Here is a 27,397-nt window from a genome sequence, read left to right on the forward strand (position 1 = left end):
TTATCTGGCAGCTTGTTCCATACACCCACCACCCTTTGTGTGAAAAAGTTACCCCTCAGATTCCTATTAAATCTTTTCTCCTTCACCTTGAACCTATGCCCTCTGGTCCTCTATTCCCCTTCTCTGGGTAAGAAACTCTGTGCACCTACCTGATCTATTGCTCTCATGATTTTGTACACCTCTATAAGATCACCACTCATACTCCTGCGCTCAAGACACAGCCTACTCAACCTCTCCCTAAAGCTCACACCCTCTAGTCCTGGAAACATCCTCGTACATCTTCTCTGAACCCTTTCAAACTTGACGATATCTTTCCTATGACATGGTGCCCAGAACTGAACACAATATTCTAAATGCGGTCTCACCAACGTTTCATACAACTGTAACATGCCTCCCAACTTCTATACTCTTACTGATGAAGGGCAATGTGCCAAAAGCCTTTTTGACCACCTTATCTACCTGCGACTTGACCTTCAAGGAACCATGCACCTGCACTCCTAGATCCCTCTGCTCTACAACACTCCCCAGAGGCCTACCATTCACTGTGTAGGTCCTGCCCTTGTTAGATGTCCCAAAATGCAACACCTCACACTTCTCTGTATAAAATTCCATCAACCATTCCTCAGCCCACCTGGCCAGTCGATCCAGTTCCTGCTGCAATCTTTCACAACCACCTTCACTATCTGCAAAACCACCAAATTTGGTGTCATCAGAAAACTTGCTAATCTTGCCCTGTGTGTTCTCATCCAAATCATTGATGTAGATGACAAAGAGTAACGGGCCCAGCATTGAACCCTGAGGCATACCACTAGTCACAGGCCTCCAGTCTGAGAAGAAACCTTCCACCATTACCCTCTGCTTCCTTCTATGGAGACAATTTGCTATCCATTCAGCTATCTCTCCTTGGTTCCCATGCGATCTAATCTTCCAGAGCAGCCTACCATGCAAAACCTTGTCAAATGCTTTACTGTAATCCATGTACACATCTACAGCTCTGCCCTCATCGACCTTTTTGGTCTCGTCTTCAAAAAACTCAAGATTTGTGAGACACGATCTCCCACGTACAATCAGCCCTTGCCCCTCCAAACAACCTATCACTCAGAATACTCTCTAGTAACTTTCCTAACTACAGATGTAAGCTCACCGGCCTATAGTTAACAACATTTTCCCTGCAGCCCTTCTTGAATAGAGGCACAACATTTGCCACCCTCCAATCTTCTGGCACCTCTCCTGTATTTAAGGATGACTCGTAAATTTCAACCAGGGCTCCCGCAATTTCCTCTCTAATTTCCCACAATGTCCTCAGATATATCTGATCAGGCCCTGGAGATTTGTCGACCTTCATACATGACCGTATCTTCAGTACTTCTTCGACGGTAACACTGATGCTGTATTTATAATGCTGTGATAAATGATCTTGATTCTTTCGTGACCATATTATGGAGATGAAATTCAGAAGCCTCATCCACTGAGAAGACCCAGAGATACTGGTAACCTTGAGTACCACTAAGATTATTTTAAAGTAAAAGAATTCTAACAGCAGAGAATGAAAGTTTTATCTTTTGCATCTTTTATTTTAAAAAAAAGAACACAACTTTGGTCAATATAAAAACGGAATAGTACAAAGAACTTTCTTGCTTGTAACTCTACACTATAGGCACTCCAATGGACAACTTTATCCATGTATAAAAATGCAAATGTAAACATTCTGTGAGATGTTCAAAGTAGTTAAGCCCAAACAGTCACTTAGACCAACTGGTAATCAAAGTTAATTCACAAATCCAACAGAAAGCTGGAGGAGATAGGGTGCATTTTGTTATTTGCATAATTACCAATAAACTATCAAAACAAAAATCCATTTACTGCCTATGTGATAATTCAATTGAATTAACCATATTGCTGGGAATCTTACTCATCAATAAATTTTAATATATTTTGCAGAAATTACAAAAACATTCCAGATGGATATTGTTAGGTCTTTTGGGAGCATTCAGCTTTTAACTATCCTTCTCTAATACATACTTCAACCTTTGATCTGAAAATGTGCTGGATTATTAGTAGTGAAATTGGTCTAATACTCTTAAAGAAAAACACACCCTGTGGTCAACTAACAGCACATTAGGAGACTACAAATCAGTTCTAAGGTGAGGCAGGTGTCCCTGTCATTATATTACAAGACAAAAATCTCTCCTAAAGTGCAAGAATCAAAAGGCACTTACAAAAATGTGCAGTGTATTAAAAAAAACATTCTTTTTTCTAGCCACCCTACTTAAAAAGGCAGTAGAAAAGTAATTAGTGAAGCAAAATACTGTAATAACATTAAAGGAGACTCATCCTTGGCAGTATCACATTCAATTATAAAAGGTTCTATTGTGTGTGCCACGTGGCAGTGTTATAAAACAAACTAAACCATTGTATAAAAATGCAAGATTTAAACATACAAAAAGGACACAAGTTCAGAAACCTTAAACTTTTGCTTGAAAACACTGTACAGAACTTCACAATTGGAATAAAGTAGTTTCTGAAGGCTGAACTGGTGGTCCAGAGGTAGATTAGACATCCTGGAATGTGTGTTACATTGGTTAAAATCGACAATTCAATATCTGCACATCAAAAAGATCACAGACACCTTCATTTTCATCCAGGTTGAAACTGTATTCATCAACTGGTGGGGGAGAAAGTCGAAGAAGCGGAAACACTGTCAAGTGAAACAGAGCACACAATTATTTGAGGAAAATAATGGCTGAAAAATTAAGTCAAAACGTTAGTCACCTGTTGCAAACAACTCATTCAGAGTTTTTCTCCTCTGTTGCTTTCAATTTGGGATGCATTTTCTCTGTTACAAAATCCTAAATATACAGCGCATTCAGAAAGTATTCAGACCCCTTCACTTTTTCCACATTTTGCTACGTTACAGCTTTATTTAAAAATTGATTAAATTCATTTTTTTAAATCATCAATCTACACAATACCCCATAATAAAAAAGCGAAAACAGGTGTTTAGAAATTTTTGCAAAGTAATAAAAAGAAATAACTGAAATATCACATTTACATAAGTATTCAGACCCTTTACTCAGTACTTTGTTGAGGCACCTTTGGCAGCGATTACAGCCTCAAGTCTTCTTGGGTATGGCGCTACAAGCTTGGCACACCTGTATTTGGGTAATATCCCATTCTTCTCTGCAGATCCTCTCAAGCTCTGTCAGGTTGGATGGGGAGCGTCGATGCACAGCTATTTTCAGGTCCCTCCAGAGATGTTCAATCGGGTTCAAGTCTGGGCTCTGGCTGGGCCACTCAAGGACATTCACAGACTTGTCACGAAGCCACTCCTGCGTTGTCTTGGCTGTGTGCTTAGGGTCGTTGTCCTGTTGGAAGGTGAACCCATGCCCCAGTCTGAGGTCCAGAACACTCTGGAGCAGGTTTTCATCAAGGATCTCCCTGTCCTTTGCTCTGTTCATCTTTCCCTCGATCCTGACTAGTCTCCCAGTTCCTGCTGCTGAAAAACATTCCCACAGCATGATGCTGCCACCACGTTTCACCGTAGGTATGGTATTGGCCAGGTGATGAGCGGTGCCTAGTTTCCTCCAGATGTGACGCTTGGCATTCAGGCCAAAGAGTTCAATCTTGGTTTCATCAGACCGGAGAATCTTGTTTCTCATGGTCAGAGTCCTTTGGGTGCCTTTTCCAAGCGGGCTGTCATGTGCCTTTTACTGAGGAGTGCTTCCGTCTGGCCACTCTACCATAAAGGCCTGATTGGTGGAGTGCTGCAGATATAGTTGTCCTTCTGGAAGGTTCTCCCATCTTCACAGAAGAACTCTGCAGCTCTGTCAGTCACCATCGGGTTCTTGGTCACCTCCCTGACCAAGGCTCTTCTCCCCCGATTTCTCAGTTTAGCAGGGCAGCCAGCTCCATGATGAGTCCTGGTGGTTCCAAAGTTCTTCCATTTAATAATGACGGAGGCCACTGTGCTCTTCGGGACCTGCAATGCTGCAGAAATTGTTTTATACCCTTCCCCAGATCTGTGTCTCGACACAATCCTGTCTCAGAGGTCTACGGACAATTCCTTCGTCTTCATGGCTTGGTTTTTGCTCTGACATGCACTGTCAACCGTGGGACCTTATATAGACAGGCGTGTGCCTTTCCAAATCATGTCCAATCAATTTAATTGACCACTGGTGGACTCCAATCAAGTTGTAGAAACATCTCAAGGATAATTAATGGAAACAGGATGAACCTAAGCTCAATTTTGGAGTGTCTTAGCAAAGGGTCTGAATACTTATGTAAATGTGATATTTCAGTTTGCCAAAATTTCTAAACACCTGTTTTCGCTTCTTCATTTTGGGGTATTGTGTGTGGATTGACAATTAAAAAAAAGAATTTAATCCATTTTAAAATAAGGCTGTAACGTAACAAAATATGGAAAAAGTGAAGGGGTCTGAATACTTTTTGAATGCACTGTAGTTTACTTTGAGACTAATATTTATTTCTGAGCCTCAGTGACTATTGATAGATAGTGTAATCACAGGAGCATTGATGACAAACTTACCATCTGATGATATGAATTCATCCATTCTGTCTCCATCAAGAGTAGCTGAAAAAAAAATCAAAGGAACTCAACAGCTACAGCACAAAAGACACTGTGCCAGCCCACACATTCACAAGCAGCAATATCTTTGAAGCCAATAATCAATCCTGACAACAGAGTACTCATTATTTCACTCAACCCTCAATTTTTGCAGACAAAGAAAATGAGTCAGTTATAATTTTTGCCACCTTTAAAGTGCAACAAAGGTCCTGCTGAGATATTCTTCAGAGTAAAAAATAAAAATGGGAACAGAATCAAGTAGGATTAAGTTAAAATGGTCAATTATTCCTCAGACATCCCAGAATATTTATCTTAAAGTATTTTTTCTTACCACTTGACTCTTCGGTCTTTATTTGCTCATATGATGTTGGTGGATGCTTGAGAAGGCTCCCGACCTCTACTGGAAGCAGTGACTGTAATCCATTTTGCTCCCGAATGTTCTGTAGTGATTCAGTTGTCGCCCCTCTGTAAATCTCTGGTGTGTCTGCCACACTTGAATAAGGGGCTTCTGGTGCAATGCTAGGTAACTGGATGCCACAATCTGATTTTAAAAGTTAGAATATTTAAACCAACACACAAGAAACAGGCATCAACGTACTTCTTCTTACCAAAAAAGAGGCAAACAATTCAAATTTATATTATCAGATATAATGACTTATGTTCAAAAGAGTTGTACTGAAGGTTTTTAATCTTTTGTGCATAACATGGACTAATGTATCTCACTAATATTCAATCACTTACCAGATGGTGGTCTGGATAGTGGAACCTGAGCAACGTACAATTCCTTTAATGAGGGAATTCGGTTTGATGGTGGAGTCAAAGGGAATTTTTGAGGGGTTGATGGCAGCCCAAGACCTTGTGGTTGCATTAGGTCATCTGGTGGAGGAACTGGAAATACAACAGGCTTCGAGCACTTGGACTCTTTATTAATGAGAAGAACATGAATAGGTCCTGATTGACTCTTCAAATTAATCTGGTATTTTTTTTGTCCATTTGGTCCCTTTTATTAGGAAGAGAAAATAAATTAAAATCCGTTGTTAATAAACATATATATATTGCTCAATTTTATATACCAAGGATACAGTATAAAAGATAATCTGTTATGCATCTGAATATAATATTGAAGCAGGTTTAGTGCTTACATCTTGTTTTTTTTCCACTCATGGTCTTTGAATATGGGCATTACTTTAATAACCTTAACACAGATTATGCTATTTAACGCTATAACACTATTTATGCACATCTAGTAACAGTGAGTGGTACCCCTCTGTTTGGTGCTTCCTGAAACGAAGACAGAATTTGAATTCTTGAGATTACTCCAGGTTTTATCATCATTAATCTAAGAACAATAACCACAAAGCTATTTACATTATATTTTGTTTATATATTGTTTATATATTTCCCTTTTTCTCTTTTAAGTTTCTCTTTCCTGTTTTCACCTTTCATTCATTTTTTTGTTAAACAATTAATTAATATTTAACAAATACTACTAAAGATTCTTTCAAATTTGCCACCTGCCAATAAATCTTTAACTCCATATTTAGAGTCCTATTTGATTATTGAGAGCACATTCCAAAATTAAAAGTTAAATTGAAATGCATAAATATAACAGAAATAAAATTTGAATGTTGTATTAAAATGTTCTCATCCTTTTGAAAAGATCCCAGATTTGGATTGAAGGTTCAATTCGTAACATTAAAGAACAAAGTTAAAATGTATTTATTAATATTAACGCATGGGTAGAATTATCCACGTAATTGACTACAGTGCAATCAGAAGATTGAGCTAATTATTAACTCCATCCACATTTTGTTAACAGTTTCAAAAATTGAGTCATGGTGTGTCACTGTATTATTTTTCATTCAGTCCTAGTTAACTGTAGATTTGCTATCTGCTATTTACATGCACACTTTAAGGAACCAATCAATCTCAGTATAAATACTGTGATCAGGTTCCAGTATTGTGTTGTCAGTAGGCTCCCTGCTGTGCACTGTTGGAATAAAACAACCTGCTTACACAGTTGGGCATTGTGGTTTCAGAACTGATCCGTGCTCCAAAGTATCCAAACATCAATTCAAGCGCTCAAGATTCTACCGTCTGCAGTTCCGTGTATCTCCATTTAATTCAAGTGATGTGTCAGCTAACATAATTTATTTGTATTATTTAAGCATTTTAATATATTTATTAGAATATTATTGAGCACATTGGTTTTTTTTTTGGGGGGGGGTGGGTGTTGGGTACAAAGCTCAGAGCATACAGTTAATATAGATTTAAAGTATCCTTCATAGACACAAAATGCTGGAGTAACGCCATTCCTTCTCTGCAGAGATGCTGCCTGTCCCGCCCGCTGAGTTACTCCAGCATTTTACGTCTATCTTCAGTGTAAGCCAGCATCTGCAGTTCCTTCCTACACATTTAATGTACCCAACGTTCTTCGTTTCATGGCTATTGAAGACTAGTTCAAATCAACAGCCCATTTGAAGAATTATACCCGTAAGATTGCAGCAAACCCTCAATAACACACTGGATTGTTAGCCTACGATGACTTTCAACATTTAAATTTACAATCATCGACCCAGAGCCGAGTAATACAAACTGAACCTGTGATAATATTTTAGAAGAAAGCACACAACTTTACAGTTAAGAGTTATACAAAAGAATATATTTTGGCTTTTATAAAGGACAGGCAGTTATGGAGGGAATGGAAAGTTTGGATCAAACATGACCAGGAAATTTAACTTTACTGATTGTTTATTACAATGCACGTTGTAAAATCTACCTCATGTGGAAGTCACATTCCTGCCACTCCATATTAAAATGTTAATTCAAATGTCCTGCAATTAAGAGAGGAGTATTTGACCGCAGTGAAACATACCAGTTCAGGAGTTGGAACTTCCAGTTGTGTACCAGAAGGGGCCTGGATGGCAAGAAGTGTATCACCTGTTATAAAACCACCAACAGATGAGAACTTTGTTTCTGATGAACTCAGTATTTGAATCAAGTTCCTACTATCGTTACATAAATTGATTTTAAAAGGTATATTCAATAGTTACTTGAAATTACTGATTCTGAGAGCTTCCACACTGTGAACTTGTAACAGAAAGTTTTAAACATTTAAAGCAAACAGCTTGAAAAATTGCAGACAAATTTACATTATTTGTCAATTTAAATTAACAGATTTGTAATTTCCCAAAAGCAGAGTTATCTTCTGAACTGAAGGAAGATTCAAGCACTTCTCTACAAGTTTTACACTTCAGATTTTTAAGTGCCATACAATAAGCACCAACAACTGCAAGTACAAGAAAACAAAGTTAAGCAATGCATTTTTCTATTCTTTCAGCATAAGCAATGTGACCCAATTTGTTCAAACTTCTGAACTATGTGCAGAAAATTAATTTTCAATCCACCTTCATATTTCATGGTGGGACACATTAAATATGCATAGGACTTTTTAAACTGCAGCATAAACTGCAGGAGGTGACACAGCGGCGCAGCGGTAGAGTTGCTGCCTTACAGCGCTGGAGACCCGGGTTCGATCCTGGTGTCTATACGGAATTTGTATGGTCTCCCTGTGACTGTCTGGGTTTTTTCCCAGCTGCTCCAGTTTCCTCCCACACGCCAAAGATGTCCAGGTTTGTAGGTTAATTGGCTTCGGTAAAAAAATTGTCAATTGACCCTAATGTGTAGGATAGCGCTACTGCACGGGGTGATCGCTGCATGGGGTAAACTCGAGGTGGGCTGAAGGGCCTGTTTCCAATCCACGCTGTATCTTTAAAGTTTAAAGCTGTGAAATATATATATATAGCTCTAAAAGCCAGGGAATTTGTTCTATTTGCAAGCAAATCTCTTTGTTTCCAATATATTATTTTGAATTTTGTGGGAATGAAATGTTGGACAGGTTTATTCTTTCCGAGTGCTTCATTGTCGCTAAAACCTTAAAAGCAAAAGGTATCGACAAGATTTAGACAAATTAATTGTTAAAAATAAGAATATAATTTTCAAATGGGTCCCATGATTAAATTCTTTGTGGCCCACAAGGTCAGAAGTCTTGGAGATCACTTGCTAACATTCTAAGAAGCTTAGTTCAAGGGATAAAAATTATGGAAAAAAAACAGCATGGTATGTTGGCAATGCATGTTGTTAACCATCACGCTGATTCTGCTCCAGGATAGTGCCAAAGAACTGCTCCGTGCAGATACAATACTAGAGGGAAATGTTCAGGGGAGGATCATGTCTCTCATCACAAGGGGACGAAAGGAAGAGTGCTTGGGAGAGTGTTAAACCAACACGCTTCAGAGTGTGGTAAACCAATACTGTTTGGTGATGATGGGGCAAGTGGAAAGTGAACGTGGCATATTATAGACAATAGGTGCAGGAGGAGGCCATTCGGCCCTTCGAGCCAGCACTGCCATTCACCATGATCATGGCTGATCATCCACAATCAGTACCCCGCTCCTGCCTTCTCCCCATATCCCTTAACTCCGCTATCATTAAGAGCTCTATCTAACTCTTTCTTGAAAGCATTCAGAGAATTGGTCTCCACTGCCTTCTGAGGCAGAGAGTTCCACAGCTTCACAACTCTCTGAGTGAAAAAGTTTTTCCTCATCTTCGTTCTAAATGGTCTCAGAATAGACAAGCAGAAATTTGTAACTAAAAAGGTATTAACAAACCTTGAAAGCAATTGCAGACGTCTTCATGAGTTGTATATGCCAATGTAAAACAGTTAAGGAGAATGACAAATGGTAATTGTTGCAGACAGACATAGCAAGGAAATGCTCCCCCTTCCCACGAGTCTGTTCCAACCATCAAATAGCTATTTCCAATCATTCTATTTGACTTTCCCTACATTCCTGTCAACTTCCCCATAAATAATAAAAAAGGTTACTTGACAAGAAAGGATATCTATTATTGTGTGTATTGTCAGTTATGTTTTCAATACTCTGCTGTAGCCATATTTTCTGTTGATCTAGTTCTTTTTCCTTTGTTTCCAGTTCTTCAATCTCTGCCTTTAGGTATCTCAGTCGATCAATGATTTCCTTTGTATTGCAACCAGGACCAACACCCCTATTAAAAGAAAACAAATTATGTGACCAAAGCAAAACAGATAATTGATTTTGCTATATCTGTAAAATCATGTCTTCATTCAACAAACCACTTTATAATCACACTGCTCTTGCATTAGAAAAACAACTTATGAGATTAGCATTATTGACATTCTAAAAACACCCAAATGCTAGTTGTATATAATACTAGTTAGTGTACTGAAACCAGCTCAATATCTAATGGAGAAATATAATGACAAAATGCTCATTTATAAGTATTGTTTAACAAATAAAAGTGCAATAAAAATAGAATTGCCTATTAACCTGAACAAATGAGATATATAATTCTATACTTCTATACATAGATCCAGATTATATATGTATTTTAAAGAGATCTGCTTTAATGGCAAATTGGGGAAAATGCTATTATGCATATATTTTTATTTCTTAGGATTTCAGACAAGTTTCACACTCAACATTAAATGATAGACATCAACATGATTCTACTGAATTAAACTCGGCAACAAGAAATTCAATTCAGGGTACAGTATTGTTGAATTTATGTGATTAGGTAGGACATCAGAGTATGAATCCTTGAGTCAAAAAAAAACCCAAGATTGATTACCCTATCTAAAGCTCTTCTATCATGTCTCCCCTCAACCACCAGCATTCCAGGGAAAACATTCAAAATCTGTCCAGCTACTCCTTGTAGCTCATACCATCTAATCCTGGCATAATTCCAGTGAACCTCCTGCACCCTTTCCAAAGCCTCCACATCCTTTCTGAATTTGGGGCGACCAGAACCTCATGCAATACTCCTGAGATGAGGAAAATCTTTTTCACCCAGACAGTTGTGAATCTGTGGAATTCTTTGCCACAGAAGGCATTGGAGGCCAATTCACTGGATGTTTTCAAGAGAGAGTTAGATTTAGCTCTTTGGGCTAACGGAATCAAGGGGTATGAGGAAAAAGCCAGAACGGGGTACTGATTTTGGATGATCAGCCATGATCATATTGAATGGCAGTGCTGGCTCGAAGGGCCAAATGGCCTACTCCTGCACCTATTTTCTATGTTTTCTATAAATTTGCATGTTGAAATACTGTGGTTACACTGGCTACCATCAAATCCAATTGAACTGTTCCCGTGTTTAAAAATATGTCAGAAAATGACCACCACCGAATCCACTATTTCTCGAGCAACTTCGGAATATTTCAGTATTCTGGAATACCGACCATTGCGTCCTTGCGTACCGACCTATCTGTCCCTAATCCATGCAGTTTCCTCAAGGCCATTTCCTTCTTAATACTGATTTTATTTAGTTTCTCCCTCTCTATGGACACTACACGCTCCCCAACATTCCAAGGCATCCAACATTGTGAAGACAGAACAAAAGTATGAAATGTTTTGCTGTTGCTATTGCCCATTATCAATTCCCATTTCTGACTAAGATACCTATATTTATCTTCATTCATTTAGTTTCTGTACATATCTTTTAAAGATGTTACAGTCAGTTCTGAGATTCTCTGCAATCTTACTCTCACTTTCTACTTTGCCCTTCCAAATCAATCCCTCCTTTGTTGAATTCTAAACTGACCCCAATCTTCAGATTTGTTATTTTTCTGGCCTTTTTTTACATTTCTTTTCCTTAGATCTAATACTTTCCCTAATTTCTTTTGAAATCCACCTCTCCACCTGTTTTATGTTTGCACCTGACATGGATATGATTATTATAACACATCGATGCACTCTTTGATTACCTACTGCAGCCTATCCCCAATTTATCACAGCTATCTCATCGCCTAAAGCAAAAATACTGCAGATTCTGGAAATCTGAAATGAACAGAAAATACAGATGCTCATCGACTTACGATATTTCAACTTTACAATGGTGCAAAAGCGATACACATTCAGTAGAAACCGTACTCAGAATTTTGAATTTTGATATTTTCCCGGGCTCGCAGACCTGTCCGCTGCTCAGACTGGCAGTGTCTTATGCGGTACGATACTCTCTCGTGATGCTGGGCAACGGCAGCGAGCCGCAGCTCCCAGTCAGCCACGATTGGAAGCTGCCACGGCTAGGATGTTTGGTTTAAATGCATTTTTGACTTACGATATTTTCAATTTACAATGGGTTTATCGGAATGTAACCCCATCGTAAGTAGAGGAGCACCTGTAGTGGAAACACTCAGTAGATCAGGCAACATAATTTCCAGTGTGTAGGAAGGAACTTCAGATGTTGGTTTACACGGAAGAAAGGCACAAAATGCGGGAGTATTGCTTCAGTAAAGAAGGGTCTCGACCCGAAACGCCACCTATTCCTTTTTACCCCTGAGATGCTGCGTTTTGGGTCGAGACCCATCTTTACTGTATTACAATATTCCTTTCCTTTTTAAAAACCTTAACTTATCCTGCTATCTTTAGACAATGTCCACCTGCAGATCTTATTGTTCATGCACTCCCTTTAAAACTGCAGTTAGTATTGCTCCCCAAATTTATTTTTGAAATACATCAAAGTACATTTCTACATTAAAATTCATCGGCAAAGTCTCTGCCCATTTCACTTGTATGTGTTCCCAAAGTCCAGTTCCTACCTTTGTCACAGTTTACATTTCAAATGTTTTCACAATTTGCAAAAGATACACTCTGAATCAAAATCTGGAACATTTGGGGTGGCACAATAAATCAACGAGCAGAGCTGCTGCTTCATAGTATTGGTGAATTTTGGGTGTTGTTTGTGAGGAGTTTTCAAGTTCTCTCTGTGACCACAGGGGTTTGCTCTGGGAGCTTTGGTTTCCTCCCAAAGGCATGCAAGCGTAATTGGCACTATGAAATGAGTGGAGGAATCTCAGGCAGTTAGGATGTTCACGGAGGCACAATGGTGCAGCGACAGAGTTGCTGCCTTAGAGCATCAAAGACCCTGACTATGGATGCTGTCTGTACAGCGATTGTACATCCTCCCTGTGACCATATGGGTTTGCGCTGTGCTTTCCTCCCAAAGATGTGCGAGCCAGCAGATTAATTGGCACTGTGAAATGCCCATAATGTCAGTGAGTGGTGGAATCTATGGTAATTCAGGTGAATGTGGGGAGAATAAATAGTGAGTTTAATGTAAGATTACTGTGGATAGGTGGTTCAGTGATTTTGAGAGTTATACAGCATGGAAACAGCTCTTCGGTTCAGTTTGTCCGTGCCAACAAAGGTGTCTTTGTGAGCTAGTCCCATTGGCCTGCATTTGGTCCATATACTTCTATACCTTATTATTCATGTACCCATCCAAATGTCTTAAATGTTGTAATCGTACCTGCCTCTACAATTCCTCTGGCAGCTTGTTCCATATACCCGCAACCTTCTGTGGAAAAATGTTCCTCTCAGGTCCCCTTTAAATTTTCTCCCTCATCTTAAATCTTTGACCTCCAGTTTTGGTCCCCTTTCCTTGGAAAAAATACTGTGATCTTAATCTATGCCTCTCATGATTTTATAAGCCTCGAAAAGTTCACCCCTCAGCCTCCTTTGCTCTAAGGAAAGCAATCCCACTGCATCCAGTCTCTCTTTATAACTCGAGTCATCCAGTCCCAATGTGGAGTGAGGACTATTAGAATCACTGCATTCAAAACTTGTCGTCTGTCAATATGAACGTAAACTTTGATGGTTGATGATCAGAACGAATTTGGTGTGTCGAATGCTCTGTTTCCATGTCGTATCTCTCTATTTATATTATAAAATATATTTTGTTACTTTAACCTACTTCCACTGGATGCTGTTTTTTGATTTCTTCTCAATCAAGCCAATTCCTTCTAATACATTGGTGATGTCATAGATTCTTCTTTTCTGTCTCACTGCAAGTATATCAGTAGCCTGTAAATAAATATTAAAGTTTTGGTTATTAAAAAGTACTTAAATGTCTCTGAAAGCATTTCAACAAGAAAATATATTTCAGAAAATGACATATTATACACCATAGACATAAAATGCTGGAGTAACTCAGCGGGTAAGGCAGCATCACTGGAGAAAATGGATCGGTGCTTATAGGCTTTACACAGCATGGAAACAGGCTTTTCAGCCCACTGAGTCTACGCCGACCAACAAACACCCCGCACTATCCAACACACTAGGGACAATTTACAAAAGCCAATTAACCTACAAACCTATACTTCTTTGGAGTGTGGGAGGAAACAGGAGCACTCAGAGAAAACCTATGCAGTCATGAGGAGAACGTACAAACTCCATACAAACAGCACCCATAGTCAGGATCGAACCCGGGTGTCTGGCGCCATAAGGTAGAAACTCTACCACTGCGCCACCCTACCGGGTCTGGCCTTAATGATCATCGATCCATATCCTCCAGAAATGCTGCCTGACCTGCTGAGACTTCAATATTTTGTGTCTATCTTTGGTATAAACTAGCATCTGCAGTTCCTGTTTATTACATTTTATAAACTGACAACTTAGAAAATCTTATACAAATCAAAGTTAAAAATAAGAACATAAAAGATAAACAAATGTTGGGCTTAATTTGGTAAAATCCAAATGCACTCATGTTCTTACATAAATTCCAAAATGACATGATGTACACAGTAGAAAATCCAAATAATAAAAAAATAGTTATGGAAGGTCTGGTAATAGCCAGCAGTTCCGGAATTCTTTGTAGAGAAATAAACATATAACTTTCATGCCCTTCAATGTATATGGTACGAGCTGCCGGGAGAGGTATTTGACATTTATAAGACATTTGGACAGGTACATGGATAAGAAAGGTTTAGAGGGATATGGGCTAAATGCAGCAGCTGGGACAAGTGGAGATGGGGCATCTTGAAACACCCTTTATACTATTAGTAAATTCTTCAAGTTGTTGATAATTTTTCACACGATCAAAGTTTTACGGATGCAGCAGCAATTAATGGCCTGGAGGCCTTCCTGCAGACGTCACCTATTCCTTCTCTCCTGAGATGCTGCCTGATCTGCTGAGTTACTCCAGCATTTTGTGAATAAATACCTTCGATTTGTACTAGACTGTTGACAGGGGAGTGGGCGGTACACAGATAGAATGTAGTCGGAGACAGTAAGACTGGTGGGAGAACTGGGAAGGGGGAGAGGATGGAAATTAAGGGCTGCTTGAAGTTAGAGAAGTCCATGTTCATACCGCTGGGGTGTAAGCTACCCAAGCAAGACATGAGGTGCTGTTCCTCCAATTAGCACTGGGCCTCACCCTGACAATGGAGGAGGCCCAGGACAGAAAGATCAGATTGGGAATGGGAGTGGGAGTTAAAGCGCTGAGCAACCAGGAGATCAGGTAGGGTAAGGCAGACTGAGCGGAGGTGTTCAGCGACACGATTGCCGAGCCTGCGCTTGGTCTCACCAATATACAGGAGCTGACACTTGGAACAGCGGATACAGTAGATGAGGTTGGAGGTGGTGCAAGTGAACCTCTGCCTCACCTGAAAAGACTGTCGGGGTCCTTGGATGGAGTCGAGAGGGGAGGTGAAGGGACAGGTGTTGCATCTCCAGCGGTTGCAGGGGAAAGTAGCCCATCCATCACAGGTACTGACCTCCACACCATCAAAGGGATCGACAGGAGTCGCTGCCTTGAAAAGGCAGTCAGCATCATCAGAGACCCACACCCTGGCTACACTCTCAGTTCCATCTTGCCATCGGGAAGAAGGTATTGGATCCTGAAAACTGTAACATCCAGTTTCAGGAGCAGCGTCTTCCTTACAACCATCAGGTTATTTCACGACTTCCGGTTTTTCGCCTCTCCCAGGAGATCACTCAGTTCTTTTGGGTGGGCGGTTGGAGCGGTTGGAGTAGCGGCCGGGCGGTAGGTTTAGTAACTGAGCGTGGGGCTTTGTTTGGAGAGTATGACTGCCAGGGCAGTTTTTTGTTCTGGGTGTCAGATGTGGGGAATCTGGGAGTCTGATAGTCTTCCAGACATCCACATCTGCACCAGGTGTGACGAGATGGGGCTCCTAAGGGACCGTATTAGGAACCTGGAGCGGCAGATTGATGACCTCCGTCTGATCAGGGAGAGTGAGGAGGTTATAGATAGGAGTTACAGGGAGGTGGTCACTCCTAGACCACGGGAGGTAGACAAGTGGGTCACTGTTAGGGGGGGCAAGGAACAGAGGCAGGGACTAGGGAGTACCCCGGTGGCTGTACCCCTTGGAAATAAGTACTCCTGTTTAAGTACTGTTGGGGGGGACAGCCTACCTGGGGGCAGCGACGGTGCCCGGGCCTCTGGCAAGGAGTCCGGCCCTGTTGCTCAGAAGGGTAGGGAAAGGAAGAGGAGAGCAGTAGTAATAGGGGACTCTATAGTGAGGGGGTCAGATAGGCGTTTCTGTGGACGCAGTCGGGAGACCCGGATGGTGGTTTGCCTCCCTGGTGCCGGTGTCCGGGATGTGTCTGAGCGTGTCCAGGATATCCTGAAAGGGGAGGGAGAGGAGCCAGAGGTCGTGGTACATATAGGTACCAACAATATAGGTAGGATAAGGGAAGAGGTCCTGAAAGGAGAATTCAGGGGGCTAGGAAGAGAGTTAAAAAAAAGGACTTCCAAAGTAATAATCTCAGGCTTACTGCCTGTGCCACGCGATAGTGAGAATAGGAATGAAGTGAGGTGGAGGATAAATACGTGGCTGAGGAACTGGTGCAGGGAGCAGGGTTTCAAGTTTCTGGATCATTGGGACCTCTTCTGGGGGAAGTATGACCTGTACAAAAAGGATGGGTTGCATCTGAACCCGAGGGGAACCAATATCCTGGCGGGGAGATTTGCTAAAATAACTGCGGAGACTTTAAACTAGTACGGTTGGGGGGAGGGACTCAAACACAGATAGCTAATAGGCAGTGTGTGAGGCAGGAGGCAGAAAAGGGAAACACTCAGACCCAATATGTAGGAGAGAAAGAAGGGAAAAGAAATAAACTGAGAATAAGAAATGATGGGTCCCTTAAATGTGTATATTTTAATGCTAGGAGCATTGTAAGAAAGGTGGATGAGCTTAGAGCCTGGATTGACATCTGGAAGTATGATGTTGTGGCGATCAGTGAAACATGGTTGCAGGAGGGTTGCGATTGGCAATTAAATATTCCAGGATTTCATTGTTTCAGATGTGATAGAATCGGAGGGGCAAGAGGTGGGGGTGTTGCATTGCTTGTCAGGGAGGATATCACAGCAGTGCTTTGGCAGGACAGACTAGAAGGCTCGATTAAGGAGGCTGTTTGGGTGGAACTCAGAAATGAGAAAGGTTTAGCAACACTTATAGGGGTGTATTATAGACCGCCAAATAGGGAACGAGAATTGGAAGAGCAAATATGTAAGGAGATAGCAGATATTAGTAGTAAGCACAGAGTGGTGATTGTGGGTGATTTCAATTTTCCGTATATAGACTGGGAATCACATTCTGTTAAAGGGCTGGATGGTTTGGAGTTTGTAAAATGTGTGCAGGATAGTTTTTTGCAGCAATACGTAGAGGTGCCTACCAGAGAAGGGGCAGTGTTGGACCTCCTGTTAGGAAATGAGATGGGTCAGGTGACGGAGGTATGTGTTGAGGAGCACTTTGGGTCTAGTGATCATAATGCCATTAGTTTCAATATCATTATGGAGAAGGTCAAATCTGGACCAAGGGTTGAGATTTTGGATTGGAGAAAGGCTAATTTTGAGGAGATGAGAAAGGATTTAAAAGGAGTGAAATGGAAATTGTTGTTTTATGAAAAGGATATAATAGAGAAATGGAGGATATTTAAAGGTGAAATTTTGAGAGTACAGAGTCTTTATGTCCCTGTTCGGTGGAAAGGAAAGAATAATAATTTGAAAGAGCCGTGGTTTTCCAGGGAAATTGGACACTTGGTTCGGAAAAAGAGGGAGATATACAATAAATATAAGCGGCAGGGAGTAAATGAGGTTTTTGAGGAATATAAAGAATGTAAAAGGAATCTTAAAAAGGAAATTAGAAAAGCGAAAAAAAGATATGAGGCTGCTTTGGCAAGTAATGTAAAAGTAAACCCCAAGGGGTTCTACAGATATGTCAATAGCAAAAGGATAGTGAGGGATAAAATTGGTCCATTAGAGAGTCAGAGTGGACAGCTATGTGCTGAGCCGGAAGAAATGGGGGAGATATTAAACAATTTCTTTTCTTCGGTATTTACCGAGGAGAAGGATATTGAATTATGTGAGGTAAGCGAAACAAGTAGAGTAGTGATGGAAATTAGGAGGATTAAAGAAGAGGAGGTACGGACACTTTTGAAGAATATAAAAGTGGATAAGTCTCCAGGTCCTGATAGGATATTCCCTAGGACATTGAGGGAAGTTAGTGCAGAAATAGCAGGGGCTATGACGGAAATATTTCAAACGTCATTAGAAACAGGGATGGTGCCGGAAGATTGGCGCATTACCCATGTTGTGCCTTTGTTTAAAAAAGGTTCTAAAAGTAAACCTAGCAATTATAGACCTATTAGTTTGACGTCTGTGGTGGGAAAATTAATGGAAAAGATACTTAGGGACAATATATATAATTATTTGGATAATCAAGGCCTGATTAGAAACAGTCAACATGGATTTGTGCCTGGAAGGTCATGTTTGACTAATCTTCTTGAATTTTTTGAAGAGGTTACCAGGGAAATTGATAAGGGCAAGGCTGTGGATGTTGTCGATATGGACTTCAGTAAGGCATTTGACAAGGTTCCACATGGAAGGTTGATTAAGAAGGTTAAATCGTTGGGTATTAATAGTGAGGTTGCAAGATGGATTCAACAATGGCTGAATGGGAGATACCAGAGGGTAATGGTTGACAATTGTATGTCAGGTTGGAGGCCAGTGTCTAGTGGAGTGCCCCAAGGATCTGTGTTGGGTCCACTGTTGTTTGTCATTTACATTAATGATCTAGATGATGGTGTGGCAAATTGGATTAGTAAATATGCAGATGATACTAAGATAGGTGGAGTAGTTGATAGTGAGGTAGATTTTCAAAGTCTACAGAGACTTGGGCCTTTTGGAAGGGTGGGCTGAAAGATGGCAGATGGAGTTTAATGCTGATAAGTGTGAGGTGCTGCATTTTGGTAGGACAAATCAAAATAGGACGTACAGGGTAAATGGTAGGGAATTGAGGAATGCAGTGGAACAGAGGGATCTGGGAATAACTGTGCATTGTTCCCTGAAGGTGGAATCTCATGTGGATAGGGTGGTGAAGAAGGCGTTTGGTAGGCTTGCCTTTATAAATCAGAGCATCGAGTATAGAAGTTGGGATGTAATGTTGAAATTGTACAGGGCATTGGTGAGGCCGAATCTGGAGTATGGTGTGCAGTTCTGGTCGCCAAATTATAGGAAGGATGTCGACAAAATGGAGAGGGTACAGAGGAGATTTACTAGAATGTTGCCTGGGTTTCAGCACTTAGGCTACAGAGAGAGGTTGAATAGGTTGGGTCTTTATTCTTTGGAGCGTAGAAGGTTGAGGGGGGACTTGATAGAGGTTTTTAAAATTTTGAGAGGGACGGACAGAGTTGACGTGGGTAGGCTTTTCCCTTTGAGAGTGGGGAAGATTCCAACAAGGGGACATAGCTTCAGAATTGAGGGACAAAGGTTTAGGGGTAACATGAGGGGGAACTTCTTTACTCAGAGGGTTGTGGCTGTATGGAATGGGCTTCCGGTGGAAGTGGTGGAGGCTGGCTCGATTTTATTATTTAAGAGTAAATTGGATAGGTATATGGATAGGAGGGGATTGGAGGGTTATGGTCTGAGTGCAGGTAGATGAGACTAGGTCAGGGAGAATGGTCGGCGTGGACTGGTAGGGCCGGACAGGCCTGTTTCCATGCTGTAGTTGTTATATGTTATATATGTTATATATAGCTCAGAACTACATAGACTTGGAGGAGTGGTTTTTGTCTTGGCACCATTATTGTTTCTTTGTTTTGAACTTTTTTGTTGTTTATTACGGTGTTTACAGAGTACAATGATTACATATCTGTTATGCTGCTGCAAAGAAGAATTTCATTGTACCGTTTGGCAACATATGACTATAAAACAATCTTGAGGTTTAATCCTGCGCACAGTCTGAAGAGTGGTTCTGATCCAAAACATCATCTAATCCTTTTCTCTAGAGATGCTGCCTGACCCACTGATCCAGCCTTTTGTGTCCATCTTCGGTATGAAACAACATCTGCAGTTCCTTCATGTACAGAGGATGCAGATTCCACAAGGATGGGGCTGGAGATAGACACAAAAAGCTGGAGTAACTCAGCGGGTCAGGCTGCAATTCTGGAGAAAAGGAATTGGTGATTTTTGGGTTGAGACCCTTTTTCAGGCTGAGTGGAAAGGGAAATGAGAGATGTACAGTGCCCTCCATAATGTTTGGGACAAAGACCCATCATTTATTTATTTGCCTCTGTACTCCACAATTTGAGATTTGTAATAGAAAAAAATCACATGTGGTTAAAGTGCACATTGTAAGATTTTATTAAAGGGTATTTTTATACATGTTAGTTTCACCATGTGGAAATTACAGCTGGGTTTATACATAGTGTCCCCATTTCAGGGCATCATAATGTTTGGGACACATGGCTTCGCAGGTGTTTGTAATTGCTCAGGTGCGTTTAATTGCCTCCTTAATGCAGGTATAAGAGAGCCCTCAGCACCTAGTCTTTCCTCCAGCCGTTCAATCATCTTTGGAAATTTTTATTGCTGTTTATCAACCTGAGGACCAAAGTTGTGCCAATGAAAGTCAAAGAAGCCATTATGAGACTGAGAAAGAAAAATAAAACTGTTAGAGACATCAGCCAAACCTTAGGCTTACCAAAATTAACTGTTTGGAACATCATTAATAAGAAAGAGAGCACTGGTGAGCTTACAAATTGCAAAGGGACTGGCAGGCCAAGAAAGACCTCCACAGCTGATGATAGAAGAATTCTCTCCATAGTAAAGAAAAATCCACAGCCACCTGTCCGACAGATTAGAAACACTCTTCAGGAGTCAGGTGTGGATTTGTCAATGACCACTGTCCGCAGAAGACTTCATGAACAGAAATAGAGAAGCTACACTGCATGGTGCAAACCACTGATTAGCCGCAAAAAGTACTTAAAAGAGCAACCACAGTTCTGGAAAAAGGTCTTGTGGACAGATGAGATGAAGATTAACATATCAGAGTGATGGCAAGAGCAAAGTATGGAGGAGAGAATGAAATCCCCAAGATCCAAAGCATACCACCTCATCTGTGAAACACGGTGGTGGGGGTGTTATGGCGTGGGCATGTATGGTTGATGAAAGTACCGGTTCACTTATCTTCATTGATGATACAACTGCTGATGGTAGTAGCATAATAAATTCTGAAGTGTACACACATCCTATCTGCCAAGTTCAAACAAATGCCTCAAAACTCATTGGCTGGTGGTTCATTCTACAGCAAGACAATAATCCCGAACATACTGCTAAAGCAACAACGGAGTTTTTCAAAGCTAAAAAATGGTCAATTCTTGAGTGGCCAAATCAATCACCCGATCTGAACCCAATTGAGAATGCCTTTTATATGCTGAAGAGAAAACTGAAGGGTCTAGCCATCAAAACAAGCATAAGCTAAAGATGGCTCCAATACAGGCCTGGCAGAGCATCACCAGAGAAGATACCCCAGCAACTGGTGATGTCCATGAATCGCAGACTTCAAGCAGTTATTGCATGCAAAGGCTATGCAACAAGATACTAAACATGAGTACTTTCATTTACATGACATTGCTGTGTCCCAAACATTATGGTGCCCTGAAATGGGGGGGACTATGTATAAACACTGCTGTAATTTCTACATGGTGAAACCAAAATGTATAAAAATGGCCTTTATTAAAATCTGAGAGTGCACTTTAATCACATGATTTTTTTCTATTACAAATCTCAAATTGTGGAGTGCAGAGGCAAATAGGTAAATAGGTCCTTGTTCCAAACATTATGGAGGGCACTGTAGATGGTACATAGAGGAAATGAATGAAAAGATTGATAATCAAGGAAAGGAAGAGTCCACAATGATCCATTGTTGGCTAGGTGATGGCTGGAAGCAGCTTCCAATGATTAACATCCTCCATCCTCCCTCCCACCCACCCAGCAGATATGAAGCACCTGATTTAACACAGCGGGTGTAAACAAACACAAATGTAGATGCTGGTGGGAAGCTGGGCTGCATTGTAAAGGTGATACCGCAATGAGGTAGGTTGCAGGCAAAGGGCACACCTGGCTGCTGGCAGCGCTCTTGGTCATGCCCACGTCCCTCCCCATCTAACATCTTGCCCTGTGCCAGGCTCAGGCTAAGCACCGAGCCCCTGCCCTGCCCAGGGGGGCTGGCACTGGTGGCTCGACCCGCTACAGGTCCAACCCGGTCTCTGAGCCCCCAGCCGTGCCCACCACCCTCCCTGCCCTCTCTCTTCCCTCGCTCGCTAGCTCCCCAGTGGTCAGACTTGATCTGTTTCAGGTCCAACACGCCCAGGGGTGACCGCGCTTTTGCGGTTGCAGCTCCTAGACTGTGGAACAGCATCCCTCTCCCCATCAGAACTGCCCCCTCCATCGACTCCTTTAAGTCCAGGCTCAAAACCTATTTCTACTCCCTAGCGTTTGAGGCCCATTGAGGAGGCGCTGTGAACTGTTTTATATGTGATGTTATGTTTGTGTGCTACTGTATGTTTCATTTTTTCCTTAGTACCTAATCAGATGTACAGCACTTTGGTCAACGTGGGTTGTTTTTAAATGTGCTATACAAATAAAATTGACTTGACTTGACACTCACTCCCCTCCCTCCCCAGGGTCTGATCCCCGGACCGACCTGCTGCTTCAGGTCCATTGACCTGGTCCTTGAGCCCCTAGCTCCTCCGCCCTTGCCGACCACCCTCCCCGCCCACAGACTAGTCCTCCCCATGGTCTGAGCCCCGGACCCGGTCCCCGGCCCGACCTGCTTCAGACACGCCCACACACTCCCCTCCCTCCCCAGCAGGGTGTGAGCCCCCGTCCCCGTCCCCGTCCCCACCCGCTTCATGTCCAACACGCCCACTCACTCCCCTCCCTCCCCAGGGTCTGAGCCCCGGACCCGGTCCCGACCTGCTTCAGGTCCAACACGCCCACCCCCTCCCCCTCCCTCCCCAGGGTGTGAGCCCCCGCCCCGGTGCCGGTCCCCACCTGCTTCAGGTCCAACACGCCCACCCGCTCCCCTCCCTCCCCAACAGGGTCTGAGCCCCGGTCCCCGGCCCGACCTGCTTCAGGTCCAACACGCCGTCCTCGGCCTCCTGCAGTAGCGACACGAAGCGCGTGGTGAGCAGCCCGAGGCTCTTTTCGTGCCGGCTCGCGCCGCGGCCGTTGGCGTTGCCGTTGGTGGCGGTGTTGCCCAGGCTCGCGCCGCCGCCGCCCTCGCCCCCGCCGCCGGACTCGGCCATGGTCGTGACGTCGCCGGTCCCAGGCAGCCACCAACCAGCGGCCGCCGCCGACTCCAGGAAGTGACGTCCATGGCAACGGAGCCGAGGGACACGCCCCCCGGACTCAGTCTGAAGAAGGGTCTCGACCCGAGACGTCACCCATCCCTCCTCTCCACAGATGCTGCCTGACCCGCTGTTACTCCAACATTTGGTGTCCATCCAAATGGCCGAAATATCCCTTCAGTATTCCATACCAACATCTTAGAATGTTTAGGCTATTCATTACGCCCTTAAACACTACAACCTCAAACTACAAACCATTAATGTTATTGCACTATTATTGTTTTTTCATGTATGTATGTGTGTGTATAATATATATATGCAAGAAGGAACTCCCAGAGCTTTCTTGACTACACTTACTCCCCCCCCCCCCCCCCCCCCGGTTTACTGTAAAGACTATCCCCTACTCCTAATTCCTCCGTCTACGCCACTTCTGCGCCCAGGATGTGGTGTTCCATACTGGGGCTTTGGAGATGTCCTCATTCTTTAGGAAACGGGGGGTTCCTCTCTTCCATTATAGATGAGGCTCTCACTAGGGTCTCCTCAATATCCCGCAGCTCCGCTCTTGCTCCCCCTATTTGTAACAAGGATAGAGTCCCCCATGTCCACACCTTCCACCCCATCAACCGTCGCCTACAATATATCCTCTAACATTTCCGCCACCTCCAACGGGATCCCACCACTGGCCACATCTTCCCATCCCCCACCACTTTCTGCTTTCCGCAGAGACCGTTCCCTCCGAAACTCCCTGGTCCACTCACCCCTCCCCACCCAAACTCCCTGGTCCACTCACCCCTCCCCACCCAAACCACCCCCTCCCCAGGTACTTTCCCCTTCAACCACAGGAGTTGCAACACCTGTTCCTTTAGCTTCCCCCTCGACTCCATCCAAGTACCCAGTCTTTCCAGGTGAGGCAGAGGTTCACCTGTACTTCCTCCAACCTCATCTACTGCATCCGCTATTCCAAGTGTCCATTTCTCTACATCGGCGAGACCAAGCGCAGGCTTGGCGATCATTTCGCTGAACACCTCCACTCAGTCCGTCTTAACCAACCTGATCTCCCGGTGGCTCAGCACTTCAACTCCCCCTCCCATTCCCAATTGCACCTTTCTATCCTGGACCTCCTCCATTGTCAGAGTGAGGCCCAGCACAAATTGGAGGAACAGCACCTCATATTTCGCCTGGGCAGTTTACACCCCAGCGGTATGAACATTGACATCAGATAGTCCCTGCTTTTCCTCTCTATTCCCTCTCCTTCTCAGTTCTCCCACTAGTCTTCCTGTCTCCGACTACATCCTATCTTTGTCCCCTCCCTTGACATCAGTCTGAAGAAGGGTCTCAACCCGAAAAGACACCCATTCCTTCTCTCCCGAGATGCTGCCTGACCCGCTGAGTTACTCCAGCATTTTGTGTCTACTTTTGATTTAAACCAGCATCTACAGTTTTTTTTCCAAGGAACTGCAGATGCTGGATATGTGTTCAGAATGAAGAAGTGCCTCAAACCAAAACATCACACATTCCTTCTCTCCAGAGATGGTGCTTGCCCTGCTGACTTACTAAAGCTTCTTTATATATGTATGTATATATACGTATATGTGAGTGTGTGTATATCTACACTGAACTTTTTTTGTGTTTATTATATTGTTTACAGTGTACATATTCTGTGGTGCTGCTGCAAGAAAGCATTTTATTGTACTATCTGGGACAAGTCGGGAGTGTTTTAATGTCATATGCCCCATATGGAACAACAAAATTCTTACTTGCAGCAGCACACCAGACTATATAAACATAGTACTGTAAACAATAGAATAAATGAGAAAGAGAAGTTCAGTGTGTGTATACATACATATATTCACAGAAACATATATGTACACACACATACACATTAAAAAAACGTACAATAATAGTGCAATAACAATAATAGTCCATGTAGTTCAGAGCTACATATCTACATATTTAACTTGACAGGTCACCACAAATTTATTTTTTTGTTATCACCTCTTCCACGGCCAACAATGGACCATTGTGGGCTCCACCTTTCCTGGCTCATTGGTACTGGCTCTGATTTGTTCCGTTCCTTTACATACCTCAAGTTTTCCTCTCCTGACACGCAGTCAGATTGGCATAACATATGTAGCCAGAGTGTCCCATACGTGGGGAGATGGTATTGTGAGGTTTACCATAAGCTCCGAATAAATGCTAACACAAAAGATGTGGAAGCTGAATTGGTTCATTGCAGAAGTTGTGTGCAACTTTCCATTCTTTTAATTAAGGGAAACAAGTTGTCTGGAAATGCTCTGGTAGCAAATGAAAACAATTTAATTTGAGATTTTTTTTCCATGTGTGTGAAAGAGGGTAATGTTATGCAGTTGTAAATAAATCATATACTATAAAGTTATATTAAATATGTCAGTATCTTTCTTCCATTGAAACAGAAGTCTGAAGGTGTAAAAAAACATTTGGAGATCTAGAGAGCAATGAGAAACATTGAGGAAAGATTCTGGTGATGCCCAGATTATGAGATCATGTACAAAATTGAACAAGAACATTTTCAGTAAAATTGTTTAGAATGTGATCATTTTCAGGACAGTTTTTTTTTACAAAATTCAAACTTAAATGCCTTAAAATATCCAATTATTCAAGAAAATATAAAAATGGTATATATTTCATATTGCTTCATGCACATCTATTAAGGGAAAATATACAGTAAATGTGATACAAATGCAGATATTGGGGAAAGACTGCAATGGTGGATCTGCAATGAGAGAAATAAAATTTAAAAACAAACTACTTGCTTCATGAAGATGGCAAAATATTACTTTTCCAATAAAAGGTTTAATCATCTGAGATTTCAGCATCTCACAAACAATCAATTGAAGGGAAAGTAATAAATAGATGTAACATGTTACAATTTTCAAATAGTTTATTGAAAAACATACAAAATATTTTTGTAATAACTCGATAAATTTACGCGTTTATAAACATTAAGTCAACCGAATGAAATAAATAAATCACATTAGTACATTATTCCCTACTGCGATTCTAATACAATGTATCAACTTAGCCAAAGTACTCATTTACATTTGCTATTTTTTCCCCTCCCCTGTACACTTTCTTCTACATAGTGGAAACAATTTAATCATCTTTATCTTGGTCAGGAATGTAACCCCAAGTCTTTCAGTTCTTTCTAGATTCCCATCTTATAGTAGACAAAATTCATTATATAAGTTGCCAAGTGAATGGTTAGAGGCTATTACACCAAATGTTTAAATTTATTACACAAAAATTGAAAAAAAACTGTGCGAATGGAAAAGTTTGAACTAGAAGGTAATTTTTTTTTGTTACCAAGTTAAGCTGTTGCAGTTAAGAGAAGGCTTATCTGGCAAAAGTGCATGGGTTAAATTAAAAATACATAAAACAAAAATTGGTATCATATCATATCATCATATCATATCATATCATATCATATCATATATATACAGCCGGAAACAGGCCTTTTCGGCCCTCCAAGTCCGTGCCGCCCAGTGATCGCCGTACATTAACACTATCCTACACCCACTAGGGACAATTTTTACATTTACCCAGCCAATTAACCTACATAATATATACAGCCTTCATATATATATATTCTTCAATCTGAAGAAGGGTCTCGACCCGAAACGTCACCCATTCCTTCTCTCCTGAGATGCTGCCTGACCTGCTGAGTTACTCCAGCATTTTGTGAATAAATACCTCATGGTTAATGCTATTTGTCTCTTTGGAGACACTCCCCTATTGCAGTATCCACAATATTTTGCTTTTGGTCAAATGAGTATGATAAAACCAATATTCTACCAACAGAAAACCTTGAGTGTAATGACTAGGAACGGGGAAGGCTTGACAGGCGATGACTCTTGCTCTTGAAGTAATGTGGAGATATTGAAAGTAATGCTTCTCTCTTCAAATTACATTGGCTGAAAATAACTCATTCATTACAAGTTTAGATTTCCACTAACCTGTACCCATTGCATGTAATCAGTCCAACAATCAGGCCATTAAAAGGATGAATATCTTACAGTTGACAGGATTTAATAATTTCTGATGAATTATTCAACCAAATAATTTACATTTTCAGACTCTTAATAAATAGCATCGTTTTTCTAATAACTGGGAATATGGCTGTGGCAACCTTACAGTTCTTGTTTGATGTCATTAAGAGCATTAGTGAGCTTGCGTATTTTCTCCTCCGTATTTTTTTTGCTCTTTGCTGTCTCTCTGAGAAGTTGACGCATTTCTTCCTCTACCTGACAGACCTGCAATAAGTAAAATATTGCATTTTATATTGCAAGAGGCTGCAACAAAATATCTGACT

General features: G+C 41.7%; 2 protein-coding genes across 5 annotated transcripts in view; both read right to left on the reverse strand.

The window, feature by feature from the left end:
* Positions 1-1,549: 1,549 nt before the first annotated feature.
* LOC144592602 (transcription factor E2F5-like) lies at positions 1,550-23,023 on the reverse strand. The gene is made up of 9 exons (XM_078397260.1): positions 22,828-23,023; positions 13,373-13,482; positions 9,486-9,649; positions 9,256-9,297; positions 7,461-7,525; positions 5,327-5,585; positions 4,917-5,126; positions 4,547-4,591; positions 1,550-2,698 (listed from the first exon to the last, which is right to left on the reverse strand). Exons 1-9 carry the CDS (start codon positions 23,005-23,007, stop codon positions 2,583-2,585), a joined length of 1,191 nt encoding a protein of 396 aa, XP_078253386.1. The 5' UTR covers positions 23,008-23,023; the 3' UTR covers positions 1,550-2,582.
* A 2,986-nt stretch (positions 23,024-26,009) lies between these two features.
* The window catches only part of lrrcc1 (leucine rich repeat and coiled-coil centrosomal protein 1), a 68,008-nt gene continuing 66,620 nt past the window's right edge, over positions 26,010-27,397 (reverse strand). For all 4 annotated transcript variants that reach the window (XM_078397257.1, XM_078397258.1, XM_078397256.1 and 1 more), the window contains one exon: positions 26,010-27,338. In XM_078397257.1, coding sequence (XP_078253383.1) covers positions 27,216-27,338 — 123 coding nt within the window. In that variant the 3' untranslated portion in view covers positions 26,010-27,215. The remainder of the gene's footprint in view (positions 27,339-27,397) is intronic.

Source organism: Rhinoraja longicauda, chromosome 4 (genome assembly GCF_053455715.1).
Source record: "Rhinoraja longicauda isolate Sanriku21f chromosome 4, sRhiLon1.1, whole genome shotgun sequence".
NCBI lineage: Eukaryota > Metazoa > Chordata > Chondrichthyes > Rajiformes > Arhynchobatidae > Rhinoraja > Rhinoraja longicauda.

Coding starts and splice junctions, on each gene's coding strand:
- LOC144592602 (XM_078397260.1), bottom strand. CDS start 23,007: ATGGCCGAGTCCGGCGGCGGGGGCGAGGGCGGCGGCGGCGCGAGCCTG. Junction 9,650..13,372: donor AAAAACAGCATCCAGTGGAA/GTAGGTTAAAGT, acceptor TTCTTTTAATAG/GGGTGTTGGTCCTGGTTGCA. Junction 5,127..5,326: donor ACTATCCAGACCACCATCTG/GTAAGTGATTGA, acceptor TTTTAAAATCAG/ATTGTGGCATCCAGTTACCT.